We start from the raw sequence: 12,561 nt of genomic DNA on the forward strand, positions 1-12,561 counted from the left end.
CCCCAACTCCTCTCCGTCTTTGAAATGCAACGCCAATATTGATACGCATTTGATTGCATTTGTCTCTTTTTGAGGAATCCGTCGTCCTCTTCTTAGATCGTTTTGCACTGAACGTGGGTGTTTCCAGCCGTGGAATAGCAAACTTTCCTGTCCGGTCATCCGCAATTGCTGCAGACTGGGTGACCACCGAAGAATCGCGGATGCACATCTGCTTTAGTAGAACAGCCAATCACAGGGCTGGCTCTCTCAGCTGCTCTGTGATTGGTCAAAGTCATCTGCCACGGGGTCGATTCTTTGCAGGCTAAAAACTGAGCCTAGGAGAGACGCAGAGGTCTGATCTTCTCTCACATCACTTAATTTACACTATTCCCAAGGTTATTATGGAGGTTTTTGCCTAATGTGCCAAAAATAAGCGGCCCACTGAGCCTTTAAGCTTTTACCATCAATGTGCATGTTAAATCTGGGATGTTTTTAAAGAAGCAGGTATCTCAAAAACACTCAACAATGACTGAGAAATGTCACTTTTCTCTTTACCAGTAACATCAGACATGTCTTAAATTCTACTCTGATACAAAATCTTTGACATCCAGTCCCCTTTCTCATGCTGTGCTACCATTCGACTGAATAGAACAACATTTGTCTATCTAATATCTCTAGCTTTGTGTTTCTACCTTTGTGTTATTTATATTTGGACTGAGGCTAGTGTTAATGTCTGAGTGTATTCCTTTATTAGCCGTATACAGCTAATACTACAGTAGCTTTTTTGTAGTAGTACTTATAGTCATTATTTTTCTCCATCAGTTCTCCCTAAAGAGGCTCCCAGGAGATTTGTCGACTGCACATTCAAAAATGTACAGTTTGATTTTGCAGTGACTCAGTGTCACTCTAACTGTGTTAAAAGTTATCCAATCAAGTGTAAATAATCAAACAATTTGAATTTAATATACCCTTCGTATCTTCTGCTTTCCACTCTTTTTTTCTTTCAGGTGCGTCACCTGTTCATCGATGGCCAACAGGACTCGTGTCACCTGCAAAGAGGGGGACCCACACGAAGATCAGTGAACTTGTCCAGAAGAGGTGAGATGCAGAATGACTGTGACTATGTGCTGCACTGCACTGTTTGTGGATGGTTGACATTACGTCTTATCTTACACTGTATCATTGAATTAGCTGCAGACGTAGCAGAACTTGCAGACGTGCACGTGCATCTGCATTTGTAGAACAGCCAATAGAAATGCTTTCTTTCGGAAATTAGTCTGAAACCAATAAGTCTCCCGTCACAGGCTGGACATTCCTAAAGCCTGAAAACAGAGCAGGTGCAAAGGTCTAGTGTAATTCCGGCGTAAAATTATCCCAAGTTCTTTATCGACACTACTATTACTACTGACTGTGTTTTTTGGTGTATGAACTATTAACGGAAAGATCCGGTAGAGTTGCTAACAGCTCGATGTGCTTAACAGTGATTAGCTCGGGGCAGTACGGTGAAGGCATTAAAACGTATTTTTTAACCACTAATACTGCTCAGAATTGTTTTGTTTGTTGTCAGTGTTTTGTTTTTTGCGTAAGGACTCTTATCATGCTACTGCAGTGGTTTGGTGTTATTTCGAGCAGTATTAGTGGTTAAAAAAGACGCTTTAATGCCTTCACTGTAATACCCCAAGCTTATTATTTATAGCCATGTCCGGCTGCGACTGTTAGCGACTCTCCGGCATATCTCCCTTAATAGTTCATACACAAAAAAACAGTCTCGATGGCTTATTTGATGTATGCAAGTGTCGAAAAAGACCCTGGGATGAATTTCACTTTAAATTACATGATGAAGAAAGATTATTATGAGGGGTAGGCAAAGTATGGAAAACACCTCGTGATATAACACAAAACAGCACTGCAAACTACAGCCTCCGAAATGGCCATGAAGTTAAATCAACCGTGAAACAAATTTCCATTCCTTTCACTCTACAGATAAGCTCTGAAATCCTGCCGAGATGTTCCAGTTATGTATTTTGAAGCTCATTAAAGCGAGGCTGCAGATCTTTTATCTAGGCCAGTTAGTGTCCTGACCTGAATGTCTGCTCTGTCCCTGAATTTTCCGCCAAGGTTCCTTCCTCTGCTTGAGGCTCGGGAGGTTATTCAAGATTTTCAAGTCACAAGGCTTTTATTGTGTCATGGAACTGCTGTATATCAAAGGGTAAATTCACCGTACACCAACTCCACAGGACCTTGCTGACACTACTATTAATTCCTTTGTCTCATGCAGAGTCCGAGGTGCGTCCTGGTCGGCTGCTGACCTGGTGTCAGAGGCAGACTCAGGGCTACAGAGGGGTTGATGTCACCGACCTCACATCTTCCTGGAGAAACGGCCTGGCCCTGTGCGCCCTCATACACCGCCAGAGGCCCGAGCTCATGTAAGAACACGCACAAAAGCGCACAGTCTATAATGTAAACACATGGAAATGCTGAGGTATACAAAGATCCTGGTGGTTTTCTGTTGGTTTGTAAATAGTCCAGACAGGCTCTCTTTGAATTGAGCAGCTTAATGCCATAAATTAATAATTATTTTTCTAAGTAGTGTGTAGACAGTGAGCTCTTGCTCAGAAATATGAGCTTATTAAGCTTTTTATCTATGAAATCTTACTGATGTCGAGATTAAATGTACACAAGATGACATGCGTGCATGTGCAAACGCCTGTCAGGAGCATCTGTCTTTATTTTTCTCTGTCTGATAGCAAAGCCTAACTTTACTTTTAACGTTATCAAACAGAGATAAATGTTCTCCCCTCGTCCTTAAACAGTCAATAATTGATACCAGAGTACTGCCTTGTTTTACGAAGAAGCAGCACAGCGCTGTGTGTGTTTGACCAGTCACAACTGTCATCCCTGCAAACCCCACCCCAACTTTCTGAAAAAAAATGCAAAATGGCCCCGGAACTTAATTTAGCCCCTGGTCCCTGCAGTCGAAAAAGGAAAGGAGTTTCTCAAAAGGTTCCTCGTCCATTGGGCAAAGTTCCTGCAGTGGCAAACGCTTTAAGTTGCAGTGATTGTGTTGAATTTAACTGCTGATTAATCTCATTCAACAGGCTTTTATACAGTCAGCACTAAACTACTTTATCCAGTCTGCCCACACACAACTGAGAAAGTACATACAAAAGTGTCAGAGTGATCTCATCAGTGCTTTGAAGAGCGCTCAGTGCGTGGACTCAAACACACATCGTTGTGATCCTTGTCATAGAGGGTAGCTGTGATTCAACACACACACACCGTGTGATCTGCACTCATAGGGATGGTGTTTGCATGGTTGGTATTTTTCCACTGTTCCCAATCTTTACCTACTAAACAAAGCAATCGTTAGCTACGCTAGAAATAAAAAAATCCCGACAGTCGAAAAAAAAAAAGACTGACACTTTACTACTGCACTACTTCATAAAGTACATTCATACTTACCTGCTAGGTTTTTAGAGGGTTTTCACTGAAAACAGCTGCCTGCTGTGGCTGAAAACAGCGCTTTGAGAGCGGTGACATGGAGCAGTAAATTTGCGTTGTCACTCAAGAGGCCGCGCCCCTAATTATTCATTAAAAATTATTATGCTAATTATCCATGTTGTCATGGAGATATGACCTAAACATACAGACCAGAAGGTTTTTTTGTACCAGGCCTTAAATAGGTTAAATTATGCTGTGAAATCGGCCTGTTTAACATGGGGGTCAATGAGAAACTGCTCTATTGTGCAAACTGCAGTTTTTGGCACTTCCGTATTGGATCAACCAAGAAGTCACTGTGGTGGGGCTTGGGTGGAACTCATTATAAAGCTTCATAAAGCTGAGAGGATCTGTAGATTTAGGTGATAATACCCTGTAGGTTTATCACTAATAACGACTCCTTTCACGTTGTCCCACTGTCATTTCATACGTTATTATTCTAAAAATCTATTTAAAGCTGTTATAGAATTACCATTGTGTTTCCTGTGGTTCCATTCTCTGATCAAACATTACATTTTTGCCCCAGTACTGAATAGCATTAAAGAATAGCACATTTTCTGCCCAATATTCAGTTTTCCAGTGTGTTATTACAGCAGGATGTGTGTAGTCTTGACCTCTTCACATCAGGACCTGAATGCGTCAGTGCATGCAGACAGCTAGGTGGGAGGTCATTCTTTAATTCCATCGCTAACTGATAGAAACAACTAGAACATAAAAATCAAAAATGCACTTTCTATATTCTCTTTTCGCTGGGAATAGGGAGGACGTTTCAAGACACGATGTAAACCCAAACACTACCCTCCCCTCCCTTTTGTTCTTCCTCAGTGACTATGACTCTCTCAACAAGGAGGATGTGGCGGGGAATAACCAGTTGGCGTTTGACTTGGCTGAGAGAGAGTTTGGCATCCAGCCAGTGACGAGGGGGAAGGAGATGGCTGCGGAGGCTGAAACGGACAAACTCCTCATGGTTCTCTACCTCTCCAAATTCTACGAAGCCTTCAGGAACTCCTCAGGAAACAACAACGGTCAGGTTCCTTCCTGCGTCCGTCGCAGACAGTCAAAACAGGGTGATCAACTTCTTTCATTAGCAGCTGTGAAGTCAAGCATATACCCTATACTGCGTGCTCTAATGTGAAACATAAGGGATTAAATAAGAAGTTCAACTCTAGTGTAAACGATATTGTTAAGTCTAAAGCTAATGGAGAGTAGTTATGGGTGGTGGTTTGGGTGGGATGGTGACAGTGAGTGCTAATAGCTGGGTTCCTACGCAGTATGAAAAAGTATGGCATTTAATTTGAGTCATTTCCAGGTCTGGATAAGTATTGGAAAAGAGAAAAGAGGATGGAAAAATGTTTGTGTTTTTTCCAGACTGTTATCCCACTTTCTAAAATAAAATATATGAATATATACAAACAAACACAACATAGCCTACCTGTAGATGATGAAACCGTATGAAACTAATCAAGCTGGCCGTAGAATGGTGTCGGGTTACCATGGTTACCATTTGCTATGGGAACTGTCCGTAGGGGTTGAAGGTTCACAGCGATTAATTGCACTCTTTAAGCATTTAGGCTGCATAAAATGCTGTGCGTTGAACATGACCCGGTTTGGAGTTCACTCCCTTATATGATCTACAATACGTATGTAAAAATGACTCACTTGGTAACATAGTGGCACACTGTGCATAGTCAGGATTTAACATACGTTAGTAAGTTGGATTTTTCAAACCATTTATTTACATAAGCATCTAACAATTGGTATTCAGATGTTTAATATTGTCTGAAAAATTCTCTGAGAAGTCTGGAATTTTGAAATGGAAAAATGTGTAGGAACCCTAAATAGGGAGACAATAATCATTATGTCGTGAACGACCATTGTTCAAAATTCAGTCTAGGTAATGGATTTGTGAATATTCTCATTTGTCCAGGTCACCTGACTTTCTTGAGTTGAGAGTCTAGGGGCGCACTCACGCTGTCCATCCGTACCGTGCCCCGTGCTTTAGGGTACTTCTCCCCCCCTCCCTCTCCCCCGCGGCCCAGGCCCGTTTTTTACTCACACTACCTGGGCATCGACGCGAATGCTTCTTGCTGCCTATACGTCATCACGCCGCAACACTTCACACGCATTGATTGACGTCATCGCGATGCGTCGCTTTGTTTACAAAAGTGCGCGGCCTTTTGGCCACATAATGGAAAGCAGCGCAGAAAACATGGTAACGTTTTTGGCTTTGTGGTTTTTTTTGGACTCATTGTGATGCGGCACGACCCGTGAACCTTTTGCCGCCATCGTTTTAAATGTCCGCACATGGTCCATCCTTCTTTTTTCTATGTCCCAACAGGCGCACATAAAAGGTATCAGGACCGTCGTAGGCCTCGCGCTCGTGCTCGTACACGTGCAAACGTGCTTTACAAAAGCCCACCTCTCCCAAACGGGCCTCTCCTTCATCTTTCTTTCTTCTTTTTCTTCTTCTTCCTCTCCTTTTTTCTTTTCTTCTTCTTCCTCTCCTTTTTTCTTTTCTTCCTACTCCTTTCTTTTTCTTCTTCTTCCTCTTCTTTCTTATTTTCTTCCTTCTTCCTATCCCTTTCTTTTCTTCCGTCTTCTTACTCCTTTATTTTTCTCCATTCTTCTTTCTTTTTCGTCCTTCTTCTTACTCCTTTATTTCTCTTCCTTCTTCCTACTCCTTTCTTTTTCTTCCTTCTTCTTACTCCTTTCTTTTTCTTCCTTCTTCTTACTCCTTTCTGTTTCTTCCTTCTTCCTACTCCTTTCTTTTTCTTCCATCTTACTCCTTTCTTTTTCATCCTTCTTCCTACTCCTTCTTCTTTCTTTTTTCTTCTTTCTTTTCTTCCTACCCCTTCTTTCTTTTTCTTCCTTCTTCCTACTCCTTCCTTCTTCCTTCTTACTCCTTTCTTTTTCTCTTTCTTTTGTTTTCTTTCTTTTCTTCCCACTCTTTCTTCAGCTTCCTTCTTTTCCTTTCTTATTTTTTTCTTCCTTCTACGTACTCCTTTCATTTTCTTTCTTCCTTTTCTTCCCACTCTTTCTTCTTCTTTTCATTTAATTCTTACTACTCCATTTTTTTCTTCTTCCTTCTTTCTTCCTAATCCTTTCTTTTTCTTCTTCCTCCTCTCTCTTCGTTTCTTCCTACCCTTTTCTTCATACTTCTTTTTTTTTCTTTTTCTTCTTCCTCCTCTTTCTTCCTTTCTTCCTACCCCTTTCTTCTTACTCCTTCTTCCTTTTGTTTTCTTTTGTTCTCACTCTTTCTTCATCTCCACTGTTTTCTTCTTCTTTCTTTTTCTTCCTTCTACTTACTCCTTTATTTTTCCTCCTTTTTCTTTCTTCCTTTTCTTCCCACTCCTCCTTCTTCTTCTTCTTTTTCCAATATAAATCACAATACAGTACTAGAGTGTGATGTCTCTCCACTTACACAGAATGACGAAATCACAGTGAGGCTGATCTTCAAAAAAAACCTCTTGTGCTATTTTCTGCTGCTGTGGACGTATTTTCATTGTGTTGTCAAAGTCTGTGAAATCGGTGTACAGAACACTCTTTTAGAGTATAGACCCAGTTGTGTTTGAAATAACTGAGGCTCTGGGACTGTTCTATCCACTGCGTGAGCTAGAGCTCCACGTTACACAACGATGGTCAGGGCCAGAGCCATGACTGGTATGTGTGCTATGTCGGTGCAGGCCATATCCAGTCACTCCGTGTAACTCTGGAGGCCCTCAGCTGGTCACACCACCGTGACCATGTTTCACTTCTAGCGCTTTAATTTTAATGTCCTGTGGGCGTCTGTGTCACCCACACTGCTGTCACCACGGAGCAATCCACACCTTTGAAAGGCTGGGGAAATAAGTGACATGCAGTGATCCGTTCCCTAAGTCCACATGGTGGGAACTTACTTACTGACATTTTGGACCTTACGTGTGTGGTTTGGTTATATTTAGTTAGTCATGATATCTACACTGTGTTCCAGTGTACTATATTAGCATTTGGTAATATAAGCTGTTGCAAAGTTTCATCAGTGAGTTTGAGTAAATTTCTGATGATTATTGGAGTAAATATAAAGTGCAAGCCATTTAGACAGTTTTTTTCCGTGTATAAACTATTAACGGAAAAATCCGCTCTAGCCAGATGTGATTAACATTGATTAGCTTGGGGCAGTAAGGTGAAGGCATTTAAACATATTTTTTAACCACCACCTAATGCTGCTCAAAATAACACCAAACCTCTGCAGTAGCATGAGAAGAGTCCCTACACTTAAACTGAAGCACCAACACTGTAGTTAGTGAACCCGCAGTTTATTAAAAGTGTTTTGAAAGACTTACCTACTGGCCCCTGTACCAGCTCCTCTCATAGTAAAGTCCATTCAAGTCCATTACCAAATGCAATCCAAGACTCTCCAGGATTTCTCCGTTAATAGTTCATGCACGAAAAAAACTGTCTCGATGGCTTATTTGATGGCAGTATTTGCCGAAAAAGACCATGGGATGATTTTACGCCAGAATTACACTTTAAGTGCTGTATTGACTGTGTGCAAACAAATCAGTTTACAGCCCCTTTGTGTTGATTTTTAAGAGCATCATTATTGCATCTTTGAAATTAATTTGAAGGCGAATGCTTTGTTTCATTGAAAAGGTGACAATCCTGGTGAAAAAAAGTGTTGGGATCTCTGTTGATACCACTACCAGGAGTTTCCGCAGTCAAAAATCCGGGTTAGAAAAACAGAATACGACGAATAAAAGCTTATGAGCAGATGGACATTATCCGTTTTTTTGTCTTTTAATTATACTACTCAAAATAGAAAAATGAAGGCAGGGGAAAATGAAATGAATGAAAAATGAATAAATAAGCTTATTGTAAACCAAATATGAGTGTGTTTGTATTCCAGGTTCAAGAGAACCAGACGAGAACAGTGAAGGATATCCAGCTAAAACCAACCACAAACTGCTGAACCTGCCTCAGCCCAAGAAGAGGATACCCAGGGTAAAGACACTTCCTGTCCCATTTTCAATTCTCCTCTCTCTTAGGCATTTATTTGATGCTTTCATTGAGGATTAAAGAGTGGATCTTTCTACCCTCCTCAAGGCCTTTCTCATTCATCACCAGTACACAGCTACAGTCATTGAAATCTTGATTAGATAAGCTAAAGCTAACGAGGTTTGCAAAAAAGAGTGTTGGCTGCTGTTTTGCACAATGATCAGAGTGATTCTTGATCTGCTCTTTTTCGTTGAACACGGAGAAAGGAAACTTGTATGATTCAATGTCTCTGTGAATGACTCATTATAGTGTTGTCTTCTGTCACAGGAAGACAGTAAGCCGGAAGAAGATTCGGCTAACAAGAGACGGAGAAAGGGAAACTGCTACCTCACAGAGGTATGTTCCACAGGAGATCTAAAATCAGTTCCAAAACAACACAAGTGACACTTTGCTCCGTGTGACTATTGATCAACTCCCTGCTACTCTTCCCTCCTCGCTCACCTCTATGATCCCGTCTGCGACCCTGGCACGGCATCAGTTGTCTTGTCACAGTGCACCCCCTGCTGGCGAGGACGGTGAGCTGCGGGAGAACAAGGTCCGCTCCATGGCAACCCAGCTGCTGGCCAAGTTTGAGGAGAACTCCTCCACTGCAAAGATCCATAGCAAGGTGAGTGATGGGCAGTAGTTACCCATACCAGACCCATTTAGCTTCCAGACGCACAAAAGCATGGACTTGAATTTCTTTTTTCACAAACTACGTGGTTTCGCCCTCTGTTTTTGGTAAGCCAGAGTTGAAGAGTTCACTTGCAGCTGAATAACTGGCTTGAGTGTTGAAGCAAAGAAAGGCGAAATCATTTGAAACTGAATACCTTACGTGGACATTTAATACCACTTTATTTGGTGAACCAAGCAGGACTGCTGGCTATTCTGAGAGCTCCCTCAAGTCGAATAAACAGATAAACCATAAAGTCGACATAACTTTTAATTGACTAAAGCTCGAGTTTGGGAGCCAAAGCAAAGAAGAGAAGGATGCGATAAAAAGAAGGGTTGACTAAGTGTCTCGCACAAAGACAAAAATAAACAAGATGATGGCGACGAGACGACGGAGGCCCTTCATATGGGACTGAAAAGCATAGGTACACAAATCAGCAACCTGAGAACAGAACTGAACGCAGATTTCATGGCATACAAAGAGGAATTCAGGCAGAATTGTGTAAAATGAGCTGTTGTGACCTCTAGGATGATCCCAGCCTCATGAAACTTTACAACCACAAACTAGAGACCTAGGGCATTCAGAGGGTGGATTTTTTTCTTATTGACACAAAAGGGGGTTTCTGAACAATTAACAGAACAGAATTTCTTGCTATACAATCGCCAAAAAATGCAAATCTCAGGGTCTGTGTGTCTTAATGTGGTATTTAGGAGGGCATGAGAATGGCCTTCATAAACTTAAAACATGCTTTCACGATTTATTTTAACTAATTAATTAATGAATTCATTTTTATTACAGATTCATGACTTGTAGAACTTGACACAGTGCTGAGCCGCATCTCAAATGACTCTTTAGGTTCCAGGTTTCAGATGGTATTCTATGTGGCATATACTGCTAATCTGCAGTAGACACTAGAAAAAGGGGGCGGCCAGTCAAGGGGTTAAATTTGCATTCCACACTAGAAGTGCTTTTTTTTCCCGCCTCTTGGACTTTTCCGGGGCACGTGATATTCTAGCCCTGAAAGCTTGGGGGGAAGAAGTATTTGGGATAATCTATGGTTTCTCCAAAGGATATATTTGATCTGTCTTCACATGGATATGTCTTTCAGTGTCAGGCAGAATGTTATTGTAGAAGGCATTGGCTCTTTCACTGGTGCTGGTTGCTTCATTAACCTCCCGCTATGGATGAGCAGTAACCCAGCTACCAAAGTGGCCCGGGCTAGGCTCCCTCATGGGTCGAATAACCAGTTTACTGCACTGGGAGGGTCTGAGTTGGAAAATTCAGTAGTGGTTAAATATCACAGTTAGATATAAGTTGCTTAAGATTCAAATTTACGCCAATTCTTTGCTTGATCTAATCGAGTAGATCAGTGGTTCTCAATCTTTGTACATCACACACTGACATCACAGTTGAGCTCGTAACTCATGACCATGACTATGTAGCAGGCTGATATTGTAACAAAAATATGTGGTCATGGTGTGATAAAGTTACTGCGGCACTTTCACCACAATGTACATTCAAATCATTGCCACTCTATCGACTGCTTTTCCTTTCCTTTCCTTCCCTGTCCTTTTTTTCCTTTCTCCTCCACCTCACCTCAGTCTGATGAAGAACCATCCGATCCCTTCTTTTGTGCTCCTCTGTCTCCTTCCGCCTCCCCACATCCTCCCTCAGAGGAGGACGGCGAGGAAGAGGAGGATGAGGAGGACCTGGAGAAGAGTGAAAACCCACGTTTTGCAAAGCCCAAGAAAGTCCCCTCACCTCCTCCTCTGCGTCCCTCACGCCCTAAGTGGCAGGTACGCCTCCTTCTGAACACTTCTCAGTTCTTTCTGTTGTGACAATGATTGGATTATTATTCAGCAAGCTTGAAACCCTTTTCTTCCAAATGTTTAAAGGAGCTGTGAGTTTTGTGTAACTACTATACTATCTTGTTTCCTCTTGCTCCTCATCTCCTCTTCCTGCTTCCAGCCCTCCATCTACCTCCGCCTCCTGGAGAATCCCAGCGCTGTGGCTCAGCAGACCACTTTCCTCTATTCCCCCAAATCCTCTCACCCTCAGAGCGGCTACAGTCGCTCTCCTTCACCCTCGCGCTCCAAGAGCCCATTAAGTCCTCCCCGCTCACCGAGCCCTAATGTAACTGAAAGTTACTACCCAGAACGCACCTCTCCAGACGTGACAACCAGTCACTTCGCTGCTTCGGGTATTAGCCGTTCCTCTGAGAGTTCAGAGGAGTCAGCGCAGCAGGTGAATTCAAAGCCAGTTCTGTACGATATTACTCATCACAACGTTTACAAAAATATCAGTTCACAGCTCATCGTTGCTCTTGTCCAATTTACACCTCTGCCTGCTGTCTGTGCAGAGTAAAGCCCAGAGACCGTCTACGAGGAGCATAAAAGAGAGAGCGATCCTCCTCTCCTCAATGTTTCCTGGGTCCATCAAACCTCCTCGTGCTTCTCGTTCTGAATCACAGGTTGTGTATTGCACCAACCTCTTTTTGCTGCTCCACTAATGTCATCGTTGGGACGACTGCATGCTCATAATAACAGGGTGCTTCTTAGACTTGTTCAACAACACACAACGGTTCCACGTGTAAAAAGGGCAGCATAGTGTTGCATTTGATCTTTATGTGGTATTTAATTTAAGCAATTTGATTAATTATACTTGAATATTTTGAACCCTAAAAAATGTGTATATTTGAAAATTGACTTTTCAGGTATACACATTTTTGTCTGAGGGGAATTTCGACCACATAAATTCAATGGTATAATATTTGCCTCAACCCAAATGGAAAGGCTTATAACAGAAGATCTGTAAGGCTGAAATGCACGTATGAGACATCATTGACAGGCCAAGTCTTCTAGTTCCTGAAATGTGCTTGTTTAATGTTTGCCATTACTAAGACACAACCTAAAGTATCAGTTAAGTGTCCCAGTGGTGAGATTGTGCCATTTGCTTTTACTAACTACTGTGACACTAACAAAAACTAAACAGAAACATTTTGATGACTATAAGACATTTTACCATCTCTTGTGTTTTCCACGCCGGTAAGTCTGTGTGAATTATGCTTTGGTGCTCATGAGTTCTGTAAAATGAACTCAACTATTGGATTAGGCAGAATCTAACTGATCTAACAGTGTGTGGCATGTCCATATAATTACTAAAAGTAGAAAAAAAAAAAACTGTGATCTGGCAACATGAGCAATCAACCCCGCAACATGAGCAATCAACCCCACAACATTCACGGTTCAGATATTGCTACTTTACAACATTACTTTTTCCCCATTTCAAACTAGTGACGTCCAAATGAAGCTTCATGAACCATTAGTAGTATTTGTTTAACCCATGAGGTGGAGCTCTTGGTTTAAAGGAAAAGGCTCAATGAATGATGCTGAGGGCTT

The 12,561-nt window shown here is 41.8% G+C and overlaps 1 protein-coding gene across 1 annotated transcript in view; it reads left to right on the forward strand.

Annotated features, from left to right (window-relative positions):
* LOC310949472 (F-actin-monooxygenase mical2b-like) overlaps positions 1-12,561 on the forward strand; it is an 83,161-nt gene that overhangs the window by 36,954 nt on the left and 33,646 nt on the right. Inside the window, exons 12-20 of the mRNA XM_083916946.1 lie at positions 987-1,077; positions 2,258-2,405; positions 4,303-4,544; positions 8,363-8,457; positions 8,779-8,847; positions 8,990-9,118; positions 10,765-10,959; positions 11,132-11,407; positions 11,523-11,633. Coding sequence (XP_083773072.1) covers positions 987-1,077; positions 2,258-2,405; positions 4,303-4,544; positions 8,363-8,457; positions 8,779-8,847; positions 8,990-9,118; positions 10,765-10,959; positions 11,132-11,407; positions 11,523-11,633 — 1,356 coding nt within the window. The remainder of the gene's footprint in view (positions 1-986; positions 1,078-2,257; positions 2,406-4,302; positions 4,545-8,362; positions 8,458-8,778; positions 8,848-8,989; positions 9,119-10,764; positions 10,960-11,131; positions 11,408-11,522; positions 11,634-12,561) is intronic.

This window comes from Echiichthys vipera (genome assembly GCF_963691815.1).
Source record: "Echiichthys vipera genome assembly, chromosome: 7".
Taxonomy (NCBI): Eukaryota; Metazoa; Chordata; class Actinopteri; order Perciformes; family Trachinidae; genus Echiichthys; species Echiichthys vipera.